Source organism: Polyodon spathula, chromosome 10 (genome assembly GCF_017654505.1).
Source record: "Polyodon spathula isolate WHYD16114869_AA chromosome 10, ASM1765450v1, whole genome shotgun sequence".
In the NCBI taxonomy this organism is placed as follows: Eukaryota; Metazoa; Chordata; class Actinopteri; order Acipenseriformes; family Polyodontidae; genus Polyodon; species Polyodon spathula.
The window spans coordinates 4,012,271-4,026,532 of record NC_054543.1 but is presented as its reverse complement, the minus strand read 5'-3'; the positions used below and the strand labels follow the sequence as shown (position 1 = coordinate 4,026,532).

The 14,262-nt window shown below is 36.1% G+C and overlaps 1 protein-coding gene across 1 annotated transcript in view; it reads left to right on the top strand.

The window, feature by feature from the left end:
- The window catches only part of LOC121321770 (adhesion G protein-coupled receptor A3-like), a 73,541-nt gene that overhangs the window by 21,763 nt on the left and 37,516 nt on the right, over positions 1 to 14,262 (top strand). Inside the window, exons 7-12 of the mRNA XM_041260931.1 lie at positions 931 to 1,144; positions 6,589 to 6,753; positions 7,848 to 8,046; positions 8,867 to 9,016; positions 10,398 to 10,559; positions 11,077 to 11,286. Of these exons, the coding sequence (XP_041116865.1) occupies positions 931 to 1,144; positions 6,589 to 6,753; positions 7,848 to 8,046; positions 8,867 to 9,016; positions 10,398 to 10,559; positions 11,077 to 11,286 (1,100 nt within the window). The remainder of the gene's footprint in view (positions 1 to 930; positions 1,145 to 6,588; positions 6,754 to 7,847; positions 8,047 to 8,866; positions 9,017 to 10,397; positions 10,560 to 11,076; positions 11,287 to 14,262) is intronic.

Below are 14,262 nucleotides of genomic sequence, written 5' to 3'. Positions count from 1 at the left end.
GACAACCCAGCAGATGCATATTTTATTAAAAAATTGCTGAGAGGAGATATCCCAGTTCATGCATAGTTAATCTTAAACCTGCAGAGAAGAGTGTTGCACTTTCAGTATTAACAGATAGAAACAGACGACCAACAGGTTTATATGGCTAATGCGTAAAAGTCATTGTTCAAACCAATATAACCTCAGTTATAAAACTTCAAGATATGCTTAATAAAGAGCTACTTCAATTAACCGTGTTATATTGCTATATCATTCTGTGGATATGCTTTCATCATCACTCATTTTCTCAGTATTCCCAATTGTCATGGTTTGGCAAGAAAGAGAATGTAAAAACACCAATAAAATAAATAGGCATACATCTGCTAGTTCAGTAATATTTGCTAGTAATTTAAAACTGCCACAAAATTGCTCCAGTGTACAGTCATGGGGAACATAAACATTCTGGGGCTCTTTAAACATTTAGGAAATGTGGCAGTGCAGTGAAAGAAATAGCTGACCATTGAACAACACACCCTGTACTAAGCACAATGGAACTATATTCTCATTAACCAGGACTTTTGAAGTAAGTCTTGAAATCAATTATTGTTAGTTTGACTAGTGACAGGAAAGAATAAACAAAGTTCTGAACCAACAGACTTTCCAGTTTTTTGTGTAAACCATATTGGGGGTGTAATAATGTGTTAAATCTTTTCATGGCTGAAGGGAACATGAAAACATGTTATATTAGAGAGAAAGTAGAGTAAAATGACATGGTTAGTTAGTTTACCCCTCACATTTATACTACTGGTTGATATCAGCATCTCTTACTGGTTTATACCAAGAATAGTCCAATATAAAATGTGGTAATGGCCTAAAGGTTTTAACCCCAAAACAATACTACTACCCCACTGACCATGTTTCAAAATAACCCTCTCAATATATTTTTTATAGTAGGACCCCTGGAGCTGCCTTTGTTTCAGATGATACCATCCTACAGACAGGTGGTCTTTCAAGGGGATCGCTTGCCTTTTCAATGCACTGCCACTTACATTGACAACACCACCAAGGTCCAGTGGTACCATGATGGTAACTTCGTAGAAACCGAGGAAGACAAAGGCATCTTTGTAGAAGAAAACATTATCCACGATTGTTGTTTAGTTTCAAGGTAAATTTAAATTTTTTTAAAAAAATTACTGTTGTTTTTTTTTATATTTAGAATTTTTTTTTTTTTTTTTTTTACAAATTAAAAACGAACTAAAAGTAATAGCTAGAATCGATTTGTTTAACATTGAAAAAAGGTAAAGAACAAATACATCCCTCGTTTGCAATTCTGACTGTTTTTAAGCCAAAGTGGCACAAAGTAAAATAAATAATAAATTGGCAGAAAGCCATTCCTGTTGAGCAGTGAGTGCCACCTGCTGGTATATTGATAGCGCTACATTATAACTATTTACGTGAAGGATCAATATGATAATACCTGCATATGCTGTTGTTTATTGAAAAAACGGTTTTATCATTACCTACACCTTATCCATCTTTATTGGTTAGTGATATTTTGTTAAAGAAAGATATTTATTTGTAGTTCTAAAAGAAACAGTGTTGCTGGTTTTCTGTGTCTGTTAGCATTGATATGGATGCCAATGGCATTCAGGTTTCTAACCCACAGTGTGTGGATAGGAATATTATGTTGTTTATGCGAAACAACATGCAGTAATGTCATGATACACACAACGCTGGATACAGCAAAGTTAACACAGAAATGCATTGCTCGTTAACTTCTTCAGCAGTGTTTCAGAAGGATTTTGTTTATGGTGTTTTTGTTATACTGACAACGTGTTACACAATAAACTGACATATGATGTGCTCATACAGTAACACATTTCTTAAAAATATACAAAATATTTTGAAAACTTTATGGGGCACCACCTTTAATTAAACAGCTTTCACATTTTTTTTTTATGACATTCTTCTTGGCAGTATGCATTTTTCCCTTGAGAATTCTAATTTCCACTGTTAGCTCATATTTACAACAGTTCGCCAACAATAACACTGCGCTTTTCAGTCATGCGACATACTCCTTTTTTCTTTTTTTTTTTAATATATAATAAACAATTCAATGTTGTGTTGAAAAAGTGCACTTACTGTGAAATGATTCAGCCGAATAACACAAGTAGTTACAGGGTTATTTATTTTAAAAGGTTGTGTAATTAAACAGATTAACCTTCAGTCTGCATGTCACTACAGAAGTACCAATGACATACTCTTGAAAATCTCTAACCAAATACAGTACAGTAGAGCTTGTAACCTGGCAGTCTTTTAATTTATCATTATAGCTATTGATAGATTTGCTGTCAAGTTCATGATTATTTCTGACAGTTCTAACTTGGATACACACACATTGTGTGTGTGTGTGTGTATGTGTGTGTGTGTGTGTGTGTAAAACATGTCATGACCTGACCCAAAGAAAATAATCAAAATGCTGATCTTCATATGTTTTATTGAACTGGCATTTTTTAATGGCTGTCTGTATAAATACATAGGTGACCATATAAATTGACACCTTCTATTCTCCAGTCCTGTGTCCACTTAAGGAACAAGTTAGAGAACATAAAGAACACAGGGTCTATTTAATTGATCTAAACAGTAATACATTTAAATACTGGCCCTGCTTCCATACTACATTAGGACCAAACCAGGTAATTTTACAATTTTAAATGAGTAAGACTCACACACACTGTGCTTTGTTATGGTCCCTTTCTTTCAGTGATTTATACAATGGTGGTCTCCTTGTCCATTAGAAGACACTCTTATACCATAAGGGACCTGGCTCAATATGCAGAACATATTGTATTAATCACAGTATTTCAGTGCTTGAAAGCCTCGAGCTTTCCTGTGCTTCAGAGATATCTCTTTTAATCCTCTTGATTTCTTATCAGCCTAATCTAAGCAGAAATGGGATATTTCCACTTCTGTCCGAACCCAGCCAATGGATTTCTTTCAATCTGCTCCCAGAGTTCTGTAGCCATGGCAACCAGATTTAACATGCTGTCTCTTAAAAGTGTCAGTGGTGGTTCAGAGATCGATGGGCTGAAGTGGAGGTAGTTATCGGATTTGTGGGTGTAAATATGTGGGTCAGTTCTGTTCAACCAGATACACTTGTCATGTAAATGGCCTCACAACACAGAAAGAATCAATGATGCCTGCCACCAAGGGGGATACTACATGTGCATTGTATTCTTTCCTGTAGCTCTGTAGAGCTGCTGTGGACGGGTGGCAAAGGCATTGTAGAATGCTGGTAAACATTAGACTAAGAGCTTGGTGTTGCTGATTGCTCTGTAAGCTGTGTCTCGGCGCGTATGCTATTACAAAACAGAGGTAGATGAAAAGTTTTTTTTTTTTTTTTTTTAAATCTGTGTTCTGTTTTACATTTGACATCATTCATTAAACAGGCAGTCAGCTATAACCCACACCCAGATTTAGCTGATTTTTAATCGGGAGCACTCATTGCAGTGCAAGAGCCACAAATGACTGTTTGTGTTACACTATTATAAAAAATGTGAGAGATAAACAAGTCAAAGGAAGATGGAATGTCATGTAGATGTGCCCAGTTTACAGTCTCATAAACTGTTACATGTAATCAAGTCATTAGCCTTTGTTACAAGGATGTAAACACTGGTAACGAGTCTGGGAAATAGTTTTGTTCAGACAGTTCTGGGGGAAAACATGTTAATCCCGTTCTGTTTTTCTAATCAAGCCTTAGAGTATATCTTCATCATATCTTTGAGCGTGGCTAAAGTAATCGGAACAGTAATCATCCATGATGATCTATTAAAGTGAGCCACTTGCACGCAAAGTTTTTTTTACTGCAATGGCAGAGATCTGTTTATTTTAATTCATTAGACACTATTTGAAGGTGTGTTTTGTCTCAGTTGAGCGCATCCTCTATCTAATTCCTGGTCATTTTAATGCTGAACTCCCTAAGTTCAGCATCCCTTGAATTATATACTTAAAAAAAAAAAAAACATACAAAGCAATGGGCATTTCAAATGTGGAAGAAAAACAGGGGGTGGGAGTGATTTCAAATTGATTGAAACAACTGGAAGTGATCTGCCATGGTTTACCTTTACCTCTCTTCTGTAATTTTTTTTGTGTTTTTTTGACCAATCTTTTTTTTACTGCCCCTTCACCCATGCATTATTTTCTTAATTTATTTATTTTTATTTATTTATTTATTTATTTATTTTGCACATTTACATTTTAATGCATTTAAACAAAATTCTAGGAAACAGAATTTTAACAAAGACAAGACAGTTTTATGGCAGTTCTACTTAAAATATTTATATTTGTAATCAAATGCTAAGAAATTCTAATACAGCTTTGGAATCTGTTTCTGATGGAAGCTGGGCTCTAGTCTGCCCACATGAGTGTTTTATATGGTTTAAACATGGGTCATGCAGCCTAAAAACATCACAGCGACCAACAGTTGGTTTATGTTTAGAAAGATGCTATTTACAGACTGCCAGAGACTTGATATAACAGTTTGTGGTTCCATATGTCTGCTGGAATGCAGTTAAATAGGGACACTCTGTTATTTGTCTTTATTGGTTTGGCAGTGAGTGGTACATAAATATAACTGTTGTAATGTCAGGCTGATGTTACCAGGTTATTAACCCGAAACAGAAAATGAGCAATGTCTGTCTTAAAATATATAGATCCCTTTGGGGTCATCCAAACTTGGCATCAAATACAGGAAGTGAACACAGCGTGCTCTTTTTCATGAGCCCCCCCCCCCGAAAAAAAAGCATACATACATTTTCAAAATGTACTTAATCCTTTGTACACTTTCTGAAAATGTGGATCATTTTGGACGGCCCATTACATTTGAATATATTACAGATCTGATGAACTATATCCTACCAAAGCTCCTACAAACTACTGTATATTTAAGTAGATGTGAATAGTAGCATAGAGCTGATGTTATTTTCTATGACTGCATGTCTTTTTTTTTTTTTTTTTTTTTTTAAATCATTTGGGTACGATTTTATGCATAACATGAGGTGAAAGCTGTAAGAATAAAGCTTTAGTTTCCATAAAGGAATCTATTATAAATGCAATTTGCAACCAAATTGTGATAAATATATTGAAGCTGACATTGACACATTTGGATAATGATCTGTATTGCGTGAATAATAAAGAAGTGGGTGAAGCAGATTTTTGTGATGAGTGTTTTTGACGCTGGTGAAGCATGTCAGTGCTTACAAATCGTGAATCTCTAGTGTTTGAAGTAGATTTTGAACACCAAAAAACTGAAAAAAAATCTATCATGTTTTGATGTCAGTTAGAGCAAGAAAAAATATTAAGAAACACTAACAAAAAACGTACAAATGTGTCTTACCAACAAGGCGAAGCAGAAGTAGATTCTGTTTCTCATAATTTCAGGAAAGTGAATTTTACAGGAATTCAGTGATGCTACCACTGTGGGACCGCCCCTTTCATGCAACATTGCAAACACTTTGTAATTTCAAAAAACCTCAGAGTAACAGATCACTGTTTCAGAGTAAAAATATGAAAGGCATGTACGTTTGGATCAACTTATAATTGAAAGTATCAAGGAAGCTGCACTAGGTTTTCAGGATGCTGTGATTACAAATGTTCTTGCTCTATGTACAAATACAATGATGTGTCTTCACATAAAAATGCAATTAACTGAAACACTAAGCAAGATTCTATTCTGCTTAATAACCAAGGACACATAGAAATGATACAAAACTTAAAACTGCTGTTCTACATAACATGCAGTTCCAAAGGAGGGAATAATTTGTTCAAATAGTCATCTTCTTGTTATTCAAACTGTGCTTTGAGCAAGCCAAGCTGTTCATTGCTGGTGGTTGCCCATCTTTTGAATTTTGTACTCAGTATTTAGTTTTCAAACCCTGTTCACTGAATTTTGAGCATGTTTGTTCACTTTTATTAATTTAAAACATATACATCTGATTTGCCTTTGCATTTTAGCTTAAAGATAATTTAAATATTTAATACCGGTGTAAAATGTCATTTAAAAAAAAAAAAATATATATATATATATATATATATATATATATATATATATATATATATATATATATATATAGATATTATATACTTGTCATTATTAAACAGTGTCATAGGTTATCAAATTGTTTAATTAAAAATGATATATACTGACTATATATGACAGAACACAACTATCAACCCGTAACTGTCATAGTTTATTTATATTGTATAGGCCCTTATACTGCGGAAACTGTGTCCGTAACAATTAAATACACTGCAAGCTAGAAAAGACATTACATGTTAACAAATTTGAAGCTTTTAGAGTCACGTAAGCAGCAATACATCACAGTGCTGTATTGGCCATTTGTAACAGCAAAGCAAATACTGGTAGTATAATATGAATACTTTTTTTTTAATCTCTGATGTATTCTACGTATGCCCCCAGAACCAAGGTCAGACTAGCCCGGTTAATGAGTTCTTCCAGTTTAAAAGCAGTTGGATGAACTATGCATAAAATGATGCTTATGGAATGTCATAAGGTAAAACTATTAAATGTCTTTTCCATTGTTTTCTTAGTGAGCTGATCCTGTCCAACATTGATGTCGGCTCTTCAGGAGATTGGGAGTGTCTGGTCGGCAGCTCCCGTGGGAACATCTCCAAGCGTGTGGAGATTGTGGTTTTGGAAACATCAGCGCCATACTGCCCAGCAGAGTGGGTCACTAACAGTAAAGGGGAATTCAGGTCTGTATTTGTTTAGTCAGGGCAATAAAGTGAGCAATTGCTCCTTCTGTAAATCCTAGCGACCTGTGGAGAACTTGAGAATTGGAACACACAGTTAATTATTTCTTACTGGTTTACATTAATGCAGTTAAGTTTAGTGTATGAAACAATAACTGATCACATATAAATTGAGATTTTTCAGTAGGATTTATAAAATATAATATAATATAATGTGTGTGTGTGTTTGTGTGTGTGTGTGTGTATATATATATATATGTATCTATATATATCTATATATATCTATATATATATACCTTTAATAGAGTATTTCTAAGACTGAGGGAAACTGGAAGCTGTTTTTAAACTGTGTTTAGAGGGGCGGCATTAAGCATTCAAAGACAGCAAAATTTCCTTCACGGCCTGTTTTTTCTTGGAATTGTGTACAGCAGACACTTAACACCGAACTGAACAGGATTGTTTTGTTTCCAGAGCAGTAATGATGTGGCAAATTATCCCTTTTTGTTTCAGAAAATGTGTGTGATTTATAACATAGCAAAGCGTGAAATTACCGTATATGAAGCAAGAGTATAGCAAGCTAATTTCTAACTGGCACAGGGACAAGCATGCTGTAATGTCTGCTTTTTAAAATGATTGATTTTAACAGGTAGAACAACAAGTCCACACCCACAACCAAAGAAGTTTTTCTTTTTTTAGAGTGTTAGAAATTTCTATCATTTTTTTTTTTTTTTATTCTAATGGATGAACCTACACCCTGGGTGCAAAGATCAGAGGCAAACAGATAACATAGTAAGCAAAGTAAGCCTTGCTACAAAACGAACTGCATTTTCCTCAGCCACATGCTCCATTAAAGCAAGGCAACGTTTAATTGCTAACAGGTTTGTAAACTGGGCTTGGAATATGGCAACTAAATGAAACCAGATGCTCTGCAAACCGGAATGTAATTATAAGTGTGTTTTTTCTACAGAATAAAAGGGTGCGAGAAACACTTTCTTCTAATTACTTCTTAGGTTTTAACACGTTCCTCACATTGTGTTTAATTGATTTTTTTTCTTCCAGTGCTAATTAGTGAACATGACATCTCTCCATATTGGTAGGTGGCCAAAGACACTTGCTGGAATAAATGCATCCCTACCGTGTGTGCAGTATCCGTTTGGCTCTGCTTCACATCACGGCGCTCTGAAGGAGAGGAGATCTTGGCGTATGTGTGACAGGGCTGGACGCTGGGCAGAGGACGATTATTCAGAATGCCCGTATTCCATCGAGGTTACTCGTGTGCTTCATGCATTCAGTGAGGTAGGTTTTCAAAACCCTTTCAGATTAAGCCTTGAACCTTATTATGAACAGCGATAGACGCTTGACCCATTGATGTGTGTCCCTGCGTGCTCATTGGTGTTTCCCGGGCAGCACTGCATTGTTTGTTAAATGACCCTAGTGTTTTATCTGCTCCATCATCATGGTTTATTACATCTGATTGATATATTATTATGAATTGTACTAGATATGGCTCTGCGATTTGTCCTTTCTCAATCCATAAACCGTTTCCTTTTACTGCAACGAAAAGGGAAAGCTTGCAGCTAGACGTCACTGTTCACTGTCTTCTGGCACAGCTGCACAAACCCTGCTTTGCAGGGCGCGTTTACAAGGTGAGCCTCAGGGACCCCCTTGACAATGTGTGCTGCTTTCTGTTCTGAATTTTTATTTTATTGATTTTTATGTTTTATTATTGCGATACATGTCCCTAAGATGTTCTATTTTGTACTTGGTCTTTGTTGAAGGTGTTTATTTTTTTATTTTATTTTTTTTCATAACCTTTAATTCAGTTAAACCTTTCTTTCTAATACATTTGCTTTATTGACAAGTCACATGTTATTGACTCAGTCCCAATTGAAATCTGCATGATACTGGTCTGTCTGCTGGCAAATGAACAGGACTTGCTTGACATTCCTCTCGATCCCAGTGACTAATGGAAACAGTTCAGAATACCTGTATTGTCCTTTTCATAGCAGCGCGATTCAGAACTAAATGTTTCCTACTAATGGATGAGTTACTAAGTTAAATGTGCCATTCCGGTAAAACTGAATTTCATGAGAAAGTCACTTCAATCTCATTTCAGGTGTCGATCAATGCCACCAATGCTCTTGCTTTTGCGCAGCAGCTGATGGCCTGCACAAGCGGAGCGGCACACTTCGAAGACATGATGGATGTGATTTTTGTGACACAGATGATGGAGAAGCTGATGTTCTTTGTGGATCAAATCAAAGATGTACAGTAGCCTTGTATTTTTCTACATGTTTGCATGGATGTATCATCATTCTTTTTGTATATATATATATATATATATATATATATATATATATATACACACACATGTCTTTTACAGTAGCAGTAGGGCCTCCTGTGTGGAGAATTATAGGATCTGTACAAACCCCTTTTTTTTTTTTTTTTTTTTTTACTGAGTGATGAGCCTGCCTCAGCAGACAAGAATGCAAGCTGCAAATTCTATCATCATGTGAATAATTATATTTATCTTAATTCTTATTTGTATGAAGAATCAACATGTCATTTAAGTAAAATAACTTTGTATTTATGTTAATGTGTGTGGGGAAAAAAGGAACTACAAGACACTATTTAGGCAATAATACCTGGCATTACAGGTGATTACGTGCCATTTCTGGGCAAGGGTCCATAATCTGTGGTAATGCCTTCTGCGTAAGGGTATTATTGTGATAGGACAGTATTTAAAGTAAAGTAAAACGTTTCTGAACTTGTTGATTTGTTCTATTTATTTTACAAAGGCTAAGCTTCTGCTCATTTTAGTCCAGTGAATGAGTAACCTGTAATTTAAGGAAACAGAATGTTTATTGTTAACATATTTAGTTTTGAGATTAGCTTCTCCGTTCCTTCCCATGATAAGAGTGTAGTTATTGAGGAGCAAATTCTCAGATATGTTTTTTCATTTTAAATGATGCTTGAATGTTTTTAATTAACATATATGAATAATGCGGTTTTCAGGGATGCAGGCTGCCATGAGTCTCCGCCCAGGGAGTTTGTTTATACTAGGCACATGACATAGGAAATCAACCTTTAAAGCCTGGTATCGTAGTGTTTGTTTTGGACGACTATGAAAAGACAGCGGCATTAATTTCAGAAATGGCACAGAGGTACAGAAAGCAGGAAGATAGAAAGAGGAAGCAGGTTTTAAACCAAATACAGTACTGGTCCTTTTCTGCAAAAGTGAAAGCTAACATAAAGCCTTATATGTAATGTCATATAATTACATATAATATCGAGGACAACTTCGAGTTTTGGAAATATTCTCTTTCAAAATAGAGAGACAGATAAAACTACACAAACAGTTATATTAAAAGGATTTGGGAATCACTTTCTTCCTTCGGATACTTGCAGTTTATGGTTTTCATTAAAGCTGCAAAATGAATGCACTATGAGCTATTGGAAAGTAATTCATTGGGCTAACTTCTCGAAGCAATTTCTATATTCATTGACAGACAATATCATTGTGTTATATTCTTATAAAAATGACATTTGACAAATAGCATGATTGGGCTCATTCTTGTAGGATAAGCTGCAAGCAGAACGACTGCTTGAACTTTAAAGTACATTAACCATGGCGCTTTGATTTGCAGCTAGGTGACTACATAGCTGATATCGCCAGTAATATGATGCTGGTGGATGAACACATACTGTGGATGGCACAGAATGAAGAAAGGGCCTGCACTCGCATTGTGCAGTGTGTGGAACACATTGCAGAGTTGGGTCTGACCAGCAATACTCAAGTTATCTCAAAGGTATTATGGCTATTATGCTGTGTGGGCACTGCTGATTTTTATTCACATATCCATTGCACTTACAAGCCATTCCATCAGAGATGCCATTCCTCTTACGTTATGCCCCTGGGATGTGTTTGCTTCTCTTCACAAAAGTACTGCATTCAAGCATAACAAGAAGTCTTTCCTGGGTCCTGTTCCTTTTCAAACAAAACGACAGTTATTTTTTCAATCCTTATTTGCTTATGCCATACAATGATTAGTGTCCACTTGGATGCAACTTGTAAATAAATAAAGCCCCACAGTTTATTTTACTCAGCAATTTTTTGTTCATGTTGGACAATAGCCAGCTGCCAATTAGTGGCAATGATTTAGGTCATTAAGAATGCATCACTTTCTTGTATCTAAAAAGAGAAGCACACAGGAATGTTATCAATAAAGCACAAGCTTAATTACTTTTGTAAAAGAAAAGCTCTCTATTTAAAAAAAAAAAAACTAAAAAAAACACATGACCCTTTTCCCCATGTGTTTGTGCAAGGTTTCTCTTAATATAGCTCTGGAGGCCTTTGTGATCAAACCAGCGAGCTTCACTGGAATGACGTGCACTGCCTTCCAGAAAGTGCCTCTGAATTCAGACAGAGCAGTGAGCCGTGACGTGGGTATGCGGGATTGGGAGGCAGATACGCAGCTGAATTTCAAATGCAACACGGGCAACCTGAGCAGCTCTCTGGTGAATTTCCCAGTCAAGGTAGGGGTTAATCTTTGCAGAAGGAAACATGTCAAGCTCCAGATATATAATTGCATCTGACACTGGAAATAGCAGACTAATTGCACTCAGCCACAGCCTATATACAAAATGGTCTTTCCTTTAATTTGTCTTACATGTTTGTCAAGGAGTAGCAAGTCCGAGTCTGCTTTATATATCTGGAGATTTCTAAATACCCTAATAGTTTCATATTACTTGGTGTGTACCTTATGTGGTAACTTAACAAAAAGTAATGTTGCAATATTTAAAACTCAGTACATTGTCATATAAGCCTTTCAGAGTTATGATTCTGATTTTATATATATATATATATATATATATATATATATATATATATATATATATATATATATATATACATACATACACATACACACGCAGGGTGACTAGAAAGTAAGTTTACCATATCAACAAACCGTATCATTGATGTGGTAAACTTACTTTCTAATCACCCTGTGTGTGTGTGTGTGTGTGTGTGTGTGTGTGTGTGTGTGTGTGTGTGTGTGTGTGTGTGACTTATATAAGTATGTATATGTAAACAATAAGGCACGACAGAGTGTGTGATGTACTGTAATATCACCACACCCTGGGTGTTTTCTAAGCCACAAGACAAATGAGCAGTATTTCGTATATTTTAGCTGTCCCGTTCAATTTATGTCTGTGTCACGCAAAGAACTGCTGTACAGTATGTCCTTTTGGTTGCTTCTGTAGCTTCTGCAATGAGAAGGGCAATTACAACCTATTGGAAAAATGAATGAACAATTACAACCAGCAGTGCAAAGAGCAGTTCTTTCCAGCAACTCACAGCAGGTGCTGATTAGAATGAAGTGTGTGGGGACTACAGCTCCCTCTAACGGATGGAGCAAAGGTGAACAAACTATATGCACTGCCCCCTCTAGTGGACAGTGGAGAGTAGGCTATTGACAGCATGCTCTAAAGTGGTTTAGCACTTGAGTTTACATGATTATGACTATTAATATTAGTAAAATAAGCAGTAACGATTTACAGAAGTAAAATGTGTACCTGCACAAGAACTGGAGTCAGACGCTGAAATTATTGTCCTTTTGAGTCCATCCACTACAGGCACAATGATGATGCAAGCTAATGTTGTATTCATCTCATCAGGCAGACAGTAGTATTTGGTGCCAAGGTTTTCTGATTGTTTCTTGGAAAAAATGCCGAGCGTATTCCATGCAGGGAAATTCATCCCTAACAGCTGTAGCAAGGAGTGAGGCTGGATTAGTCTTTCCCTGGGGTATTCCCTTTAAATGTGGGTTTCTTTTCTATCACTAATTCATGTCTTGGGCTGTGCCTGGTTAAACTGGGATTACTCATCACCTGTGTGCTTGATGTGTACTAAATTAGCATTGTAATTAAAAGATAGTTACCCACAGAGCCATCAGACAATCCAAACAAAGGCACTGGTACATTAGTCCAAAACCAAACCATTTTAATTTGAACATTTCTGTGGCGAATACAGAGCCGGAAGGTTGACCAATAGAATTGTAGTGCGTGTCTCAAAAAAAGAAAACAGACCTGAAACGTTTGTTTAAACAAGCACTGCCTACAGTCTGTTTTTCTACTTTCTATTTCAGATTGCAAGTGAAGCTTCCTCTAGGTATGCTAGAAATGCTGTAATCCATAATGCAAAGCAGTATACAGGTCATCCTTGTGATATGCCCCTCGAGCCAGAGACTGAGGATTTGTGAACATCTGGTAGCGCTGCTCCACAAAGTGGCAGTTAAACACATTGGTTTAATATGTCGATTCTTCATTTGAAACCGCATCTGCAGATTGGAGGTTTCCTTGATTTTTGTCACGTACACAAGTCAGTTTTTAATTATGCCTGTAGATAAAAATCTGTGCGAACTGCTTCCTGTAACACTACAAATAATCCTAATTAGACAACCGTTTTATTTGTATTTATTTATTTTTAACAGTAGTTATTTTGCCTTGTTTTATGGAAATGTAACTGTCATTCACCTTAAATGTGACATAAGCCTTAAAAGAGAGCCCAATAATAACCTGAAATAACCAGTCTAAATAAATAAATACAACTTGTGAAACTAGGTCACTAGGTTACTGTTTTTTCCAGAATGTATGTCAATTAAGCCATGCACTATCCTCTCCCAAAGATATTACAACAGACTGTCAGTCCCCCAGACCCAAAACACTTGTGATTGGGTACACTTGGAAAACAGGACATTCGGGGGTCTATTTCAAGCATATAACCAGTATCAGAGTAAATAGCTGCAGATGCCATTTTAACAAACCGTATGTCTTTTTACGATGTTTGTTATTGTCCTGTGTAGAACTGAGTGGCGATTCTCAGATCGGTTTTTTTTTAATCAGAGTTTTCTAAGTAAGGCGCTTTGAACTGTTTTGAAATTGCCTGCACGAGCCAGCTAGTTACTCAGTTGAGATTGGTTGATCCCTGTTCATGTCTCTGTGGTGTAGTTTGTGATTGTCACCTTGTCGCATAAGTATCTTTTCTCTATTGCTAGTTGCCATTCAGTTTTATTGTCTTTAATACAGATGCTCTGACAAATGAGTACAAGTTACACAAGCATTCCAACACTGGGTTTTGGAAATTGAAATCGGTGAAATAATTAGCAGCACGTAATCAAACCCGTAGCTATGTCATAAAATCAACAATGAGTAAATAGTCTGTAGTCATCATCCATCCATTAATCAATCAATATAACAATGGAAACTCAGGTCCTTTAGGAAACAACTAATTGGAGACCGCTGATGTAGGTTTACATTCAGAATACCATTTCAGACTAAACAGCTGATGAACCAGAAGTGAGTAGAACAATGCCAAATTGAACATGTGCAGGTCATATCATACCGGTAACAGCTGCTGTGTGAGAATGCTTCACTGGACAGCATATACTGTTAGACTAGAAGAAATTGAGGCTGGGGAATATCATTTTGAACACCTAGCAAATAAGTATA